Genomic DNA, 17345 nt, shown 5'->3' with positions numbered 1-17345 from the left:
GAGTCCCACCATGCACAATGTACCTAATCTGAATGTTCCGGGACAATGTGAATGGATGTAAGTCATCTGGTTATAGTGATGCATATATGATGGGCCTATTGTTGAACAGGTTGTTAATGTCACATTGTCTATATCAATGAATATTGATGCACTGCAGGATTGAATGCCCTGTAGCAACAATGCCATACCTAATATAACTTGTTATTCCCCCAGTGGTATCTCTGCTCAGTTTGATTTATTTGCACACGTCTGTGGCTGCATTTTGACGTTAGCAGTGGAGCCGCTACATGCTCTGCGTGGAGGTGTTTTTCTGTTCAGATGTGATCCATGATGCCGATGCCGTCTCCGACGGGCAGTGTGACTAGAGAGGCTCCACTGGGAATCTCCCTCACACTGCTGCACACTGCAGCAGCCCCCTTCATGAATAGCAAGTAGCTATGAACGCGACCCCTCTTCCCCCTCCTCCCCCATACGCACATGCATCATATGTACACAAAACACATCTGCATGTGGTCACAAGCATGCACATCATGCAAAAGCACATGTTCACACACATACAAGCTCACACAGTGTTCATGTGCTCAGATATCCACACACACACACACAGAAGTGCACACACAAAGAGACAGGCATGCTGAAGCTCACAGATGGGGGTTTGTGTCTGCCAAGTGCTGTGCATGGAAAACTGTAATGAATATGATTACGACCTAAGGACTGGTGTGGTTTACGTAATGTGCAGTCCACTGAATTTGTATTTCAGGTATTCAGTCGGTAGTCTCCTCCAAAGCCACTAACCTCGAGTGCAACCACAAGAATACATAAATACAATAATTTATTTCTCAATCATCTTCTCTTATTTTGCTGCTGCTTCATCACAGCTTCCCCAAACAGTCTTAAAATAGTACATATTTTCTGTCCTGCACGCATAACACAGCAATCTAGAATGATGTCAACAATACGGTATAGAGAATACACATGAATCCCAGGTTTAGTGCAGGTGTAAGAAATGTTTGAGAAATGCAGCATAAATGCAGTAGTTAGAAGTGAGTATGCCTCAATATGCCATAACTTGCACAATGTACATAAATTATTTTGGGAAGAACCCACTTATGTGTACAATTTATATCTATATGTTCTTTACTATTTCTCTTGGTCCTCAAAGGATTATATAACACAGTTTAATTATAAGGAGAAAGAGTTTTTTTTCTGTGATCAAAAAACTAAATGTTTTGGTCCTTTAGATTTGATGATATATTTGTTTGTTTGTTTCAAACACACGCCTATGGATCAGCAATGACTTAATTTAATGTACAATCATTCACGGAGTGAATATACGTTCTAACGAGGAAGGCAGCGCTTGTTTTCTACCACACCGCGCTCCTTACGGGCGGTTCCACTTATTTGGTCGATCCGACAGGGATTTATTAAAATGTGCAATACATACATAGACGTTTCTCATACTGTGAACAGCACGCATGTGTGTTATAAAGACCTTATAACCCGCCTGAGTGCACTAGAACGAAAAACAAAGTCACCGACCATGGGAAATTAAGTCCCCAACAACAGCGCTTGGAAAATCCACCAAACCGCCTCATTGTTTTTCTCATCCGTGCATTAGATTTCGCCACGAATCTAAGGCCGACCAATCAGAGCACGGGTCAGTGGGTTTGAAATTCCACCGCTTCTGTCAAACGCAAAAGTCACGTGGGCCAACGTGGCCAACCAATGGAAGTTTGTGTTTGTTGTAAACAGACTGAAGCGGCCAATAGTATGTCCGGAAGGCCGTTCTCTTCCTGTTGACGTCAGTGGCTATCAGAGCAGCGTCCTGTGCCAGGAACTGGTGGGGAGTAAAGTAGAGAGAAGGAGGAAACTGGAGGGGATGAGAGGCTACTAAACAACAGGAGTCATATTGGATAGGCATTCCACCTCTGAGCTATGGCTACAAAAGCAGAGAAGTGAGATCGGACGTTATTCTGACATGTCGATTGGTTGACGTACAGCGAAATAACTAGTTGGTCCTGGATTAGGAGTTTTGGCTGAAGAAGTTCAACGTTACAGCGGCACGGCTAGTCTCTAGCCATTAACGTTATCACCGGGGCTGTATTCTTCCGCTGACAACAAAGACAGAAACCATGGTGTCGTGGATGATCTCGAGAAGCGTTGTGTAAGTACCAAGACATTTGAGAGTAACGAACAAAAAGGTCCCTTTAACCTCATGGAGAAAATTCGGGTAGCAGATAGGATTGAACTTTGTTAGCATGCTTGGCTAACTTGTTGTCGTCCTTCGGCTAAGTTGTGACCTCGGTCCTTTACATTTTTTAAAGGTCGGAGACTTTGCCAACAATAAACGAGATCATTTGTGTTAGCAAACAGCTACCATGCGCCACAAAACACACCGCATAGTGTCTTTTGTAAGATGAACAGTGGTATACAGCCTTGTGGCTGAGACAAAAGCTAATGCTACCATCTTGTTTATGAATCATGGCCGTGCACGTACTGCTGCTGAGTCAGCCGGAACAATACGTAACGTTTTAGGTGGAACCTTTCAAGTTCTGACATGTTCCTCTGTAAAGGAGTGTCAGGTACAGCCGTCACCTCAAGATATTATTAGCGGCCGTGCCCGAAGTAACCCGGCACGTTGGTTAGCTCACAGGAAGGAAGGCCAGTTTAACTGGATAGCTAGTGGTCTATCGGCATGCCACTGGAATAAAGTCACATATTCATATGTAATACACTCGACGTGTGTTCACTTTTGGGTCCAAATGTCAATGTTTGACCTAAAATGTGTGAGCTAGGTCTCTCCCTGTTTTTCTTTGTGTTTTTCTGCCTGTTCAGGACGGGCAGTTGCATAACTTGGTATAATGGAGGATAGGAATGTGGTGGAGAAGACAGAAGGGAGTGGAGGAAAAATAGGAAAACGCCTCTCCTTCTTCTCTAATGCACTTTTCAAACCGAGCCCTCTGTTGTGAGATAATGAACACATGCTTTTGTAACATACAGACTGCTGTCACATGTCAATATGTGGTTCAAGATGAGCTCTTTTAAGGGCTCGAGCTTCTTATAACCTGTCCATAACTTTGTCTACTCTCCTGCCTCTAAATGCTGCATTTCACAGAATGCAGTTGAACCACAGAATGTATCACAGTACATTAATGGATTCAGGACGCTGTTGCTTTCCAATATACAGTCCAGTATTTTACCGTGACATGTTTTTGTTGTTGTGGCTCTTTACACTAGAGCAGTATGTTCAACATGTGACAGTGACTGTAAGGTAAAAGATTCAGCTTTCATTTTCATTTCATTAACATCCACATCAGACAAAGGGTGCTGGAATGGTAGTCTCGGCTTTCCATAGTTTTGCACATTTAAGCGACCTAAATGAAGATATTGAGATACTTTAAGTCACCCTTTTTTTTTATTCAAATGGTTTGCAGTGAATAATTGGCTTATGTTAGGATACACAGCTATCTGCAAAGCAAACATTGTAACATACTGATGATGGAATAACTGTGATTGTGTTCATGCCATTCTACCCCTAACTAAACTTGAGTATATCTGTAGTTCAGTAATGGTAGGCAGTGCCACGTCTGCTTTCATTTCATCTCGACAAGCTCAAACTTATGCTGGCCTATAGAGTCTGTTCTCTGCAGTGTATAGGGCTTGTTTCACCGATGGGTGTCCTTTCTATGTCAGGAGCGTTAACACATTTTCATTACAGTGGTTTCCCGGGCAGTCGCTGCCGCTACAGTGTAACGTAACTGAAGGGGGATGCTTTAAGCCCGCAGCTCTAACATAATGTTGGAATTATGTGATGACACAATTTTTTAGGATCATTCATTTCAAAATGCATTCTTTATGTTAGCGCTGACACTCATTTGTGTTTTAATTTGCCTTAAACAAAGCAATGTATGTAGTGAGGGAGAACCTAATCTGTTATGTGTTTTCTGTCTGAAGAGGAGGAAAATAAACCAGAAAACACCCGGTCATGCAACAGCTATAAAAAGCAAGACGCTAGTTTCCAACTCCGTGAACAACTATTTTAAGCCAGCAGCATGCAAGGAATGCTTCTGGGATATTTGTATCTCTCCTAGTCCCTATTTGTCCAGCTCTTGCTCTTTGTTACAGCCTCACTTTTAGAGTCGACAAATACATTGGTGTAGAACAGCCGCTGGTATTCTTCCCAATAACGTGGACCTCTGTGGTGACAGTTATCTCATAGCACAGCTGTGTTCATATGCTGAGAAATGAAAAAACAACACAGGAGGTGAACACTGTCATGAGCTCCTCTTTGATGCAGGAGCCCTGTAGCTCCGAGGTGTGTTTCTTGGTATCGATTGCACCAAACTGTGCAGGTTTCTATGATACTCGCGTCATTAATGACTGGAAAATGCCTTCTGTGCTCACAAGGGTAAATTTCCTGACTTGTTAACCTGCACTGATCCTGTCGTCATGAGTTGGAATGCTGTGTGCTGTGTGCCTGCTGCAGCCTGCTCATTCCTCTTCAGCAGAGTGAAGAACGGGCCTTTCAGGGTCTGCAGGATGCACGGTGCGCTTTCATTGCCTGTGGCACTTAGAATGATAGCCACAGGCTGTTTGTAAGGGCCTGCAACCACGTGATGCAGACGTGAACGTAGTGCTGGGCGGTGTACCTTCACGTATGATATGAATTTCCACATACTGTCATACCGTGCATAGCCACTGCTGATAGTCTTCAACAGGCTGCTAAAGATGATGATTGTGACAGAAAACAACAGCGGTGGAGCTAGTTTTCTTATCTGTATTGAGACAGACCCCTAGTCATGGTCATAACTTTATAACAATTAACAACCCACAACTAACGCTCGTTAACAGAGCAAAACACCACAACACAACAGTCTGTGACACATAAACAATTTGTAACGCTAATAATTGTACATTTATAAAATTTCACCGCCGAACTGCATGCTGGGTACAGCTCACTCGCCTCACGTTACATTACAGAACAGCGATGCAGGATAAACATAGACAGACTGGAGATGCACCGATAGAGTTTGACACATATGCAACGCTGATTACGTGTAACATGTGTGGTATTTGTTATAAATGTACGTTGGTACGTAGAGGGTGATAAGAAGCTGTACTTGGAGGGGCTTAGGACCCAGGGGAATGTAGGTGAAGGAAACCGAAAGAGACGGAAGACACGCCACACAAACAGCTGTTCACCGCTCGTCACGATCCTGTAGAACAGATTCTCAACTGGTGGGTAGTCACGGACCCGTTTTCAGTGGGTTCAGTGGGTGCCTTTGCCTTAAAGCAGCGGAGTTATTCACGCTCCTTTCCAGCATTTACGGCACTTGTTCAGCGGTGCAGGAAAAACACAGGCCAATGTGTTGTAAATCACGTCACGTGATGCAGTTTAGCCAATCAAATAAGGGTATTCTGATACGTTTCCTTACTCCAGTGAGATGTACCCACACCGTGACACAGGGAGGAGAGACAAGGAAAGACATCATAGAGCAGATCTTATGAGAATCTATGTGTGAAAGTCAAATATCTTTGGTCGATTTAAACAATTGAAATTGCTGAAAAGACCACATTTCTAAACCAGTGCTGTGAAAACATTGAAATAAAAGTGATTCTCTTCCGCACACTTGGCCAAATGGTGAGGTGTATGAGTTAGAAAAGAATACCGTGATATACCGTGGTATCGTCAAAGTTATGCAAAATACATGCAAAATACCGTGATATACATTTATGGTCATATCGCACAGCACTAGATGTAATGCATATTTTTGTGTCCGGAACAATGTGGTGAAACAAGTCTAAGTTGTGAACCAACTTTTCATGTGTTTTAAATAGTTTTTTTAAGTATTTTTTAACTTCACAGGCTAAAAAATGTCAGGTGGCGCAACCACATATTTATAAAAAAATATATATTTTCCTAATATTTATTCAAACTGAAATTTTTGACAAGTATCCCTCAGAGTGTCTACTGTGTCTAACGCATCGTATTTTGTGGTTGTGTTTTATATATACAGTATATACAATAATTTATCATAATTGCATTCTCTTGGCCAGGTATTTAGTATATTTAACATTTGATTTTACATTTAAACATTTAAACATAATAATACAAATATACAAATGAATACATTTAATACAATAGTTCTTCACATCATATTAAGCAAAAGAAATTTCACTTCAACCTATTATTTATTGCTTTAAATGAATATTTTAACTGGTCGCACCACCATGACATGTATCAGTTGTGCCACCTGATAATATCAGTAATCACAGGAAATATGCAGAAAATGTGCATTTTTATTTCAAATACAACAACATTTTTTAGTCAACAGTCTCTTTTGAAGTAAAAGTCGTAAATATTTCATAGTAATCATGTTTAGCACATAACTGGAATAGAATCACAGTGTCTTCCTCCCGGGCTGTTGCAGCTTCTACCTCATCGTAGCAGCGTTCTGCACATATGGGGTCAGATCAGTCTCAATAATTGCAAATGCACACAGAAAGACTCGCAAATGCAAACAGAAAGATTCACAAATGCGCACAGAACAATTCGCAAATATAATCGATTTACAAATGCACACAGAAGGATTTACAAATATATTCGATTTACAAATGCACGCAGAACAATTCACAAATACATTCCAATGCACAAATAAATAAATTACGATTTATATAAATGTAAAAAAGAAATCACAAATATATTTCTGCATTTGTAAGTATTTGTTTGTGGATTTGTATGTATTTGTTTGTGGATTTGTACCATATGGTTTACACACACATAGTTTGGTCCGGTCTCTACTGATATGAGGGATCGTAGAGCTCTGGGTGAACATAGACGGCTACAATATGTATTTCCTGATTCAACACAGCTGACAGTCTCATGGGGAGGGGAGGGGGAAGCTGCGCTCATGTGATTGGTTGAAAATGAGGCTGACATCTGATTGGCTACAGACAGGTCTATGTTGAAAAAAACGCATTTGTGAATCCAGCGACGGCAGAACAGTCTCAAAAATCCGTAAATGAATGTGAAGCGATTTGCAAATAAATGCAGTGCGATCCACAAATAAATCCTCTGGGTGTATATGTGCAGACCTGGACTGTAACCAGTCTCATTTGCTGTAGCAGCAGTTCTCTAAACAATCCCCCCTCTGTGTTTTCAGGGGGGAACGTCATGTAATCAAATTCTTATTCCTGAAGCTCAAACCAGATGGTTCAAGCTCAAATCTTGGATGGAGATCTCTTTTTTTCTGTTTTTTTCTCCTCTCTTTCGCCTTTGTCTTATCTGTCTCTGTATTTCTCCTGTTTTTATTGCCCCCCCCCCCCCCCATCTGTTTGTTGGTGGTGTACGGTGTCAGGAAACCAGGGAAATTGACCTGGAGCCCAGAGTCAAGGTCTGTCTAAAAGCTATTTTCTCAGCTGCATGCAGAGAGAGGGGGGAGAAGGTGTTGAAATGGCAAGAGGGGGAATAAGGAGGGAGAGAAGGGAAATGAAGAGATGCTAGTGTTGGTATGAAGAAGGGGCCCTGTTTTTCACTAGAACATTTCAGTGCACGTTCAACTTCTTTTCTGTGAGCTGGGTTTATGGAGACACTGGGTGTCTCTACTGGTCTGTTACTCTCAAAGACATGAATGTACATTTAAGACTTTTAAGAAAGATAAAGAAATGTCATATGTACAGTCATCATAAGGCAAGCATGGTGAAAGTATCACCAAGTAGGACCAGGAGATTTTTCACTTAATAAATGACACCCTTGTATTTTTAAGAAACTGCTGCTGCTGTTGCGAGGAGATACGGCTATTTGGGCATTAACGGTACACATAAGGCCTGTTTTCTCTTTTTTTTTTGTTTTCCATTGGTGTACTTTTTTTGGGTACGTAGCAGTTCCGAGTGAGCCGAGCCGATACTAGGAGTCTCATGCGGAGGCACTACGGCGATCAGCTGAAGAGGAAGTAGAAAACAGAAAAGGGTCCGGTGGAAATGAGGCTGGAACTCGCGGTTCTCTGTGTACCTCCGTTTTGGGGTCACAGGTCTGTAGGTTTTTCGGAACAGCATGGAAAGCAAAAGAAACGCAGAACATTAGTTTAGTCCTAAATGTTTTTCCGATCGACTCGTCGGTCGGTTTCATATCAAAATGTGGCGTTGTTTTAGTTTTCTTTGCGACCAACTGTCATGTCTCGGCCCTCCATACATGTCCTGTCCAACACTAGTGGCTCCGTTAGTCTGTTAATAAACAAACATGATATTATGTTAATCACGTTGTCGTATTGCAAATGAAAAAACTTGCACTACTTTTACCTAGAGTCATAACTCTGTTAAATCTGAACAGACAGACATTAAATCAGCGAATCAGTGGGAATTCACATCCAGTGATGGCAGTGTCTCTGACGTTCGATGCCATTACTGTTCAGATTCTCTGCACCACGTGTCTGGAGCAAAGTCCCAGAAAGCTGCCGGTCTGCTGAGACCCTCAGCTCCTTTTTAAGATTGAAGACTTTTCTGTTTGCTGCTGCCTTAAATTGAACCAGATTCAAGGATATGAATACATTTTCTCCATTTTACTACAACTGTATTTTATTTCTTACACTGCACTGCAACTATTAATTCATTTTTAGCTTTTTAATGTTTCAATGAATGTTCTTAATTGTTTTTAAATCTCCTTTTCTTTTGCCTTATGTCTTGATGCTTTTAATGGTTTTATGTGAAGCACTTTGAATTGCCTTGTCATTGAAATGTGCTATACAAATAAACTTGCCTTGCCTTACTGTTGCTAATGCAGCAACATCAAGTGTGTACCCTAAAAGAACAGGGCTTACTTGCTTTCCTTGCTTAGTTTTCTCTTGATTCGCTAAAGCTAAACAGGATCTGGTTAAAGAAAATGGTTTATTTGGGTCGACATTTTAAACGAGACATGTAGTATATGTTTTTGATGAAATATCACAATTTAAAGCTTAGTTTCAGTTGCTTTTCCTGATAGAAACGTTCGTCACACATGATGTGTTCGAGGACCATCGGAAAGATGAAAATCTGACGATAACTCTTTCCAGCTTCTGGCTAGGATGAACGGTGTAGTTTGGCGATTGTTGAAAGAAAACATGCCGTTGGCGGGTTTTGGCATTCAGAGGGTAAATGGGGAACAAATAGTCATTGAAACGAGGCTTGGTTTTCCAGTCCTTCAATAGTTTTTCAGAACCCATCCCCCATTTCCCTGCACAATAACGACCCTACAAGTGGGCAGTGACACCTGTGTGTAGAAGGACAATGACATCAGTCATTTGTAGGTTTTTGCACAAAAAGGAAGAAGAGCTTCTTTCAGGATTTGGTTTAAAACAGCCAAGTCCTGCACTGCAGAACTCCCGGGGCTGACGTGAGCTTGTTAACGTTGTTATTGTGGAGCTTGTTTATTACTGTCTTTATCTCCTCCACACCATGGGCCCAGCCATGTGTGTGAGCAGGAGCTCTGTGACTACATTCTCACTGCAGTCAAAGCAAATTAGGAGCAATTGAGACACAAATACCTGCTATTATTACTGCATCAGCAATCGGCTTTCATTAACGCCGATCCACCAGACTAACAAAAGGCCTTCAAATCACGGTGTAGAGGAAATCACTTCTATATATTTAGAGCCATGTAGACTGGCTACTGTTGCGCTTTCTCACTCTCACTCTCACTCTCACTCTCACACACACACACGTCAGAGAGGGCGGATTCATTGACCTTTTTAATTTTGGCCGACGGTTCGGCACTATTATTCTCTACATTGGTGCAATGCACAGTGAGTTCACAGTGAGGTGTAACGTTAGACATGAAGAGAGAGCATGCATGCATGCTCTGGCAGCCTTGCTGTTTCTATAGCAACAGCAGGAAAATAAACTGCTGTGGTTATTGGTGGCTTGCCTGCTGCTGAAGGGACTCTGGTCAGTGTGTCTGCATAGAAGGCTACAGTGTGTCTGTCCTCCACGGTTGTATCACTTAACTTTGGTTGAAGGATTCCATGCTCTTCTAACGCACCACGTTCACTCATCCCTCCCAGGCAACCACATCAGGGTGGAGGCAGTGGAACAAGTAGAGAGCAGGGTATCAATGCATCCTCACCAGGTGCTCGGCATCTCAGCGCCCCTTCAGATTTCTATAACATTTGGACGATGAAATCCAAACCACATGGTGGTCGGTCTTTTGCTGTGGTCGGACTACACAGTATTTTAGTCTTCTAAAAATTGACCGTGTAGATTCATTCACAAATTCTGAAACAAGTCTGAGAAAGTCTGAAGAGGCCGCTGATGCTGTGGCTGCATCATTGTTTCTACAGTATAAACTGCCTATCAATTATTTTCATATTTGAGCAGAATTTCTCCCATTAGTGGGACATTGAAATCTTCCAGGACGGTACTGCAGTACAAACTACAACAAAGTGTAGTGCGGCTAGGGTGAACTGCCACCCTCTGTCGTGTGTGTGTGTGTGTGTGTGTGTGTGTGTGCGTGTGTGCGTGCGTGCGTGCGCGTGCGCGCGTAAGTAAGAATGTTAGAGAGGGAGGGAGTGTCCTGCTATAAATTGATCGAGTCATTTTTCTTGCACACGCACACGCACACACACACACACAGTCCTGTCAGGGAGAATATATGGTATGCTGCTTAGAACATAGAGAGTGGACAAACTGCCCTTGTTACTGTGTGTGTCTGTGAGCGTGGGTGTGAATATTCAGTCTTTAGTTTGTGCTGTCACTGTGTGTGTGAGGACAGAAAGAGAGCTGTGTTTTTGTCAGTGGATGGTGCACAGTAGCCACAAAGACATACATATAGTCTTAGTCTCTCTGTAAGTGGTTGCTCTGTTATTCTTAATTATGGCGTTTATCTCACCATTGAGGTGAAGACCACAGCATGGTTCAACGGTAATGTTTTTTTTCCCACTTGCCCAGTCGGGGAGGTTGGTCAGAAATCTCACTTCAGAAATGTACTTTTATTTATTAGTAGCTATCAAATAACAACAAATGTCAATCTTAACCGTCATGTTTAATCTTTATGTCAGTATTTTAATGTGGAGTTTTGCCCTCCGCCTCTAACACCACCTAACTAAACTTGTCAATTCAGCTCATGGAAATGGAATTCCACCAACAAGCTGAGAACAAGGATTCAATCCGCATATGAGACGCTTGAAATGACAAGTGTAACTGGGGCTGAGTTTATATTCGGTCCGACTCCAAACGAAATATGTTGACATGAGCCATATCAAGTTGGGAATATTGTCCTATTGGGAATAATAGTGGAACATGAGTGTGCATGTAGTCACAGAGTACGTAGTCATTGTCTTCTAGCTCTTTTCTTTAATCTACTGATACCCAGAAAGTAATGCGTTATATTATGTTTCCCATACATGCAAGAGTGGCTGTGCAGACCAAACGGCAGAAACTACGACGTTCTTCAGCTGATGTTCAAACTATGTATGTTTTGTACATTGCAAAGACTTTTTTATCTCAGTGCAAGAGAAGAAAAGAAGAGTGCAGGACGTGGTGGTGTCGTGGAAACCTGCACTGGACCAGAACAGGGAACCAAACCCCACATTACCCCTAACCGCTGCAGAAGATTACAGGGGAAACATTGAGTCATTGTCTTGTGTTCCAGTGGTTTCCAGACTCTGGGTCAGAACCTAACACCCGATCATAGCAGGGTATAAATAAGTCCACCGATTGTTCTGCAGGAACAGATGAAGGCTTTTAACAGGGAAAAACACTGAGTTTTTTCCATGTGAGCCTCTGTATACTTTGGATTATTCCGTACTGCCATTTTGGTTTTGAGTGTAAAATCCACTCCACAAGCATGTGGGGACCCTAGAAACCAGACAGAGAAGACAGAGACAGTCTTTAGACGTTAAACAGTAAACCGAGCGGTTTAATGCATCGGTGGAAACCCACCGACCCTTATTCAAAAGGCCTGCGTACGGCTGTGAGCACATTCAAACCATCTTTAAGTTCCTGAGTGGGAAAACGCTCTTCCACATCCAGCGGGAATGTCACAATGTTGATGGCGATGATGTTTCCAGATATTTACTCAAAGGGTAGTTGTGGTTATTTGTCATGTGATTGAAATGATGGGCTTCATGTTGTGCGTTCTCTCTCCCTGCAGGCTGATTTTCGGGACTCTGTATCCTGCATACTACTCTTACAAAGCTGTCAAGACCAAAAACGTCAAGGAATACGTAAGTACACACGACCTGCTTGAATTTTGTATGAGTCAACCACAAATACACACACGGACACTAAGCCCAACCTACATTTGAACTTGCTTGTGTATGTAAAGGCTAATCAGATATTCCGAATTTTCACTACCCTAAATATTTTTTGAACAAATCAGAAAGTTTCATATTTTGTGGCATGCAAAATCTTCATTACAGAGTTTATTTTTCGATTTAGAGTCTATGGTCTGCAACTGAGAATTGGTTTACTCCCTCTCTGATTTCTATTTGTCTCCGTCCACGTCTTTTGTGCAGAGAGCGTTGCACTCATTTGAAGGAAAACAGAAGCTGTCATTTTGTGCATGTGATCTCGTTGGATTCAGCACTTGAGAAGTCGTCCGGTACCTTGGTGACGCTGCCTGCTAGATTTCTTTTTTATCTGCATGCGGTGGGTTTGGCAGGTCAAGCCTAGAGGTTATGAAATGGGTTCTGTGGTCCTTGTGTGTTTGTCAACCCTAACAGTCCAGTGTACATGCTCCAGCATGTGGAAGTGGGGAGGTGTCTGTCTGTCTATGTTAGTACTGCACTTTAATGGGCAACAATGAAATGATTGGCTTCAAGTGAAGCATTCACATCCCCCTCCATCCCCTCTTTTCAGGAGGCATTTACTAGTACTAGTTTTTATTGTAGCTTTTGAACCACAACTTGATACGTTAGTGAATTCCTACATGACCATCCCTATAGGGGCATGAAGTATTTATTCCTTACTGAACATTGTCCCTGGTTAGTTGCTAGAGTTGAGCCATATGTTAGCCCAACAACGGCTAATTGCTGATATACTGTAAGTGCATGAAGGTGGGACCCCACTGACATCAGCAATCACTACAGTTATTACAGCCTATAGGCTACTCTTCTTCAAGTAATCAAAATGAATCATTATGAGATCTCTGCCAGGCAATAAGATGTCATCAGATGAAGGGCGCCTCCGCTTGCAGCCTCCAAATGAACAAACAAGAGGAGATGAGATAACTATGCTGTTAAAGGATCAGGGTGCACAGCTGCAAACAGTCTAAAACGTCTAATCGGCTAAATAAATCTAAGTGGACTAAGACCAAAACGACTCATCGGAGATCAGTGCAACTAGAACGTACATGATGTGGCCCAACTCCAACTGCCAGTTCCTATTCACGCAAGCTTTGAATTGCGCTTTACATGTCAAGGAGGCTGACCATTAAATTAGCAAAATAAAATGACAAATTTGCAGCAAAAAAACAACCGATCATGGACTCAGCTAGTGGTCGATAGATGATATATTCGTCCAATCGCCCAACCATCTTTGTTTGCAGACTTTGGGTGCTCTTCATTCATAGCAGAATGGGAATCTTGTGTCTTTGCACTCATTTCCATTTGAAGGGTTTGATGGGAACATATACATGCATATAGATGTGAGGCCTTGGAGGTGTGTTTTTTTTTTTAGTTGAAGTTGGCTGATGTAAGTAATTCCAGTGAGAGTGAAATCCCAGTCCTCTTGAGTTAGTACCACTTTCACACACAGCTCAAACCCAGCAGCTCACACATTCAGCTTCCAGCCTCCTTCTCTTTGTCTCTTTGTCTGCTTCTGCTGCTTGATCTCTGCCGTACTGATTCTCAGGTCCACTTCTTTTGTTTGCGTCAAAGCAGTTTGGTGACAAATTGTATGACAACTCTGGAATCTAATGCAGTCTAATCCAATAGTGCTGCAATAAATCCTCCCTTAAAGCATAAAAAAGGACTGATCAATTAAAGAAATCATAGTCGGGTGCAGGTCTACCCAACGTGCGGTTTCTACTTCTAACCTGAACCGGCCTTTTAAACGTGGATGGAAGACCTCAGCTGCACACTTCACACTTGAGGCCCCCTTCAGAAAAGAGGAGAGCTGAATCAGTGTATGAAGACCGGATCTCACCAGAGCAGCATCCACTGTCACGATCATCTAACCCAAACAAATTCACCAGACTGAATTCAGTTTTTTCATTCACATGATTGATGGAGCAGGCCTGTGTCTGATTTCATGTGACTTGAGCTACAGCCAGAGGTTACTCCAGTTCTTGAGGAAGCTGGCTCCAAGCGTTCATTTCAAAGGGCCCGGCCCATGTTGTTTTTTTTACTTCACTGTGTATGCATGTGTATATAGGACACATGGGCGCATGCTGAGAGACATGCTTCTCAGTCCCAGTGTCACCAGAGGTGAGAACACACTTCCCTCTGGTGAAAGTCATTGAAACTCTGCCCCTTCCACCCTTCCACATTCTTTGTTCCCTCATTAACAGTACTGGACACCATTCAGTTAGGATTAACATGGCTGTCCACTATCCCTCGCTATATCTCTGATACCCATCCACTGTTGACACAGGAATGCGTGTTGAATGAGGTCAGTTAAAGCCTCTGACCCCGAGGCTACTCTGTTTCAGACAAATGGGCCTCTATGCAGAGCACTTTGGATCCAGCCTGACTTGAGCAGACTTGAACCAGGAAGCACCAAGAACTGATTGTGCATATGGTGTATTTCTTTATTTGTGTCAATTTAGATGAGCTACCTTACTTTTTAAGCACATTCTGCTCCTGGTCTGACTTAAGATGAAGTGTCAGCTTCAATGGTGACGTTAATGTACACAAATCTAGATTCAATATGATACGCTTACTGTTGAGACCGTCAGTCTTCTCAGTTGTGTAACAATATTTTTCATAAAGAATGTCGAAGCTAAATCCTACATAATTCTAGCACTGTATTATGTGCTGTGTAAGTTGATTCCTGACCTGTCAGATACACATTTAAACTGATGCCCAGCACAATTCTGCAACAAACTGTTCTGATGAGTAAAGATACCCAGAAAGCCCCATGGAGGAGGGTGGAATAACCCGTACTCCCATAGATCACATGGTAGACTCAGTGTAATTAGTGCTGTGGTGTTGCTGCTAGCACTCCCAAGTCACAGCTACTCACTGTCAGAAACACAGAGGACAAACATTGTGGTTCAGGAAAAAACACACCAGGGCCAGACTTTACTGTTACCAAACCGCCAGAAGAGAGGAAGACTGCCTGGGGGCCAAACTAAAAGGGCCCCAAGCAGCTATAGATATATTATAATGTTTAGATATGAAAAACAATAAATGATGTTAATCTTCTAACTCACTGTACCCCAAACTAACTTACAAATGGCCCCAAAGTGCTTATAAAACTTGCAACTCAACGGTGTACTACTTCCTGTGTACTTCTACCTCGATTTGATGCTTCATCATTCGTCAATCTATCCAGCATGGTATTAGAATGGAAAGCTCCACCTTGAGCAGACATTAAGTAAATCTAAGTACGTTATGCTGGTGATGTCTGTCTTTCACTCTTCACCAGCACTTGTACTGTGTTACTATTCATCACAGTTCATAGTTTTGAGTACTGTTAATAAATGCTGTTGAGTTGATATAAGTTTTATAATGCGAGATACTAGCTGTAGATCAGAGATGTGAGAGACGCAAAGACGTCGTATACGGCTCTGGTAGTGGTAGCGACCTGTCAATCAAAGTAGCCCCGCCCTAAAGCATACTCCTCTTTATGGTCTGTTTGACTCTAAATGCACCATCATTTACAAAATGAACATCATGCTGTATTGAAGAAGTCTTGAAACTAGAGATTGAGACCATAAACTCATGTTTACAATGTTTACTGAGGTAATAAATCAAGAGAGTCATTTTCTCATAGACTTCTATACAACCAGAGGAGTCGCCCCCTGCTATATATCACTACATGCAGCAGCCAAAGTGAAGTGCAGTTGATGGGCGTCTGCTGACGACATATGTGAGCCAGCTGAGCACTGAAGCTCCGCACTTCAGAGCGTCGTGTGCTTGTTTAATCAAAGTTTATTAATATTGAAGATGTCGCGTGTCCAAATTGCACCAAATAACTTTTTAAAAAGCACATCCTTACAATACACCCGCCAAGTGTGAGGCAGGTCAGATGAGTGCTTTGCGAGATATGCGAAGAACAGAGATTTCTGGCTTTATAGTTGGATGAGTTGTTCTTTCCACTCTGCAGAGAACATTTTCACTTTTTAAAGATTTCTTTCACCAATTATATCTGTTTTTTTGCAGTCTCTTTAAAGCTGCTCTCAATGGGGCTCAAAACTTCCTGCACATGTTTCAGAATAAAACGTCTACCAGGAAAGGGAGGGATGATGGCCTTTTAATGTAAAACAGCAGAGCAGCAGAGTGGTGGGAATGACAGGACTCTCTTGTGTATGCAGACACCAAATGTAGTTTAAACAGAACTGTGTATGCATCCTTTGTCTATGTCTGGTCCTGGACTATATCCAGCCCTCACTCATGGCTCAGGTAGGCGCTCAGCACCATCTACAGTAGTTCCCAAATGCCTGTGAGAGTATAATGTCTGAGACATTAAAGATGTGCACACAACAGCTGAAGGGTCATTTAATACATGTTTACAATCCACATCGACACAGAGACAATCCACCATGGGGTTGTGCTTTGCTTTAATGCTCTTAGGGTGCAGAAACAAGAAGTCGATCAATCGCTCGACAAAACAAGAAATTTGAATTGAACAGGTTGTGATGGCTGCAACACAAATGTGCACCATGCTTTGGTGTTTCATTTTTACCTCTTTACTTAAGATTTCATTCAACTTCATTTTCTTTTTATAAAGTGTACCAAAAACTGTCAACAAGGAAGATGGTGAGAATAAATATGAAACAAAATGTAAATCATACCTTCTAAACTTAAAAGAAATCTGGTTTGAATTGACATCAAAGACAATTACTAAGCTTGTTTACAACATATTTCGCTACATCTTATAGACTATTGGCCGATTTAAACGAGAAAATATTCCGCTCATTTCAAAGTTATTTCGCAGAATAAAACTGGCTGAGCCTATTGGTCAGTCTTCTCTGCTGCCCCGCTCTCTCCACCAAGTTTAACATTAGCACTGGGCCCTTTGGCTGGAAAGAGCTGATGTCAGGTTTTTCTCTCCCCCTTTCTCTTTTAATGGAAAGCAGTTATTCAGAGACGGGGCCAGTAAATGTCTGCTATTGCCTCAGGAAAGCACAATGGCTGCTGTATATTTCACTGAGGTTACCTCTTAATGTCTTCCCCTGCTGATGAGATGAAGAAGAGAGGGAGAGAGGGAGA

General features: G+C 42.1%; 1 protein-coding gene across 1 annotated transcript in view; it reads left to right on the top strand.

Annotated features, from left to right (window-relative positions):
* The first annotated feature begins 1858 nt into the window (after positions 1 to 1858).
* Positions 1859 to 17345, top strand: part of reep3b (receptor accessory protein 3b) — a 37464-nt gene continuing 21977 nt past the window's right edge. Inside the window, exons 1-2 of the mRNA XM_079182436.1 lie at positions 1859 to 2164; positions 12122 to 12194. Of these exons, the coding sequence (XP_079038562.1) occupies positions 2133 to 2164; positions 12122 to 12194 (105 nt within the window). The 5' untranslated portion in view covers positions 1859 to 2132. The remainder of the gene's footprint in view (positions 2165 to 12121; positions 12195 to 17345) is intronic.

This window comes from Pholis gunnellus (assembly GCF_910591455.1).
Source record: "Pholis gunnellus genome assembly, chromosome: 21".
Classification (NCBI taxonomy): Eukaryota; Metazoa; Chordata; class Actinopteri; order Perciformes; family Pholidae; genus Pholis; species Pholis gunnellus.
This window is presented reverse-complemented; position numbering and strand designations above follow the sequence as displayed.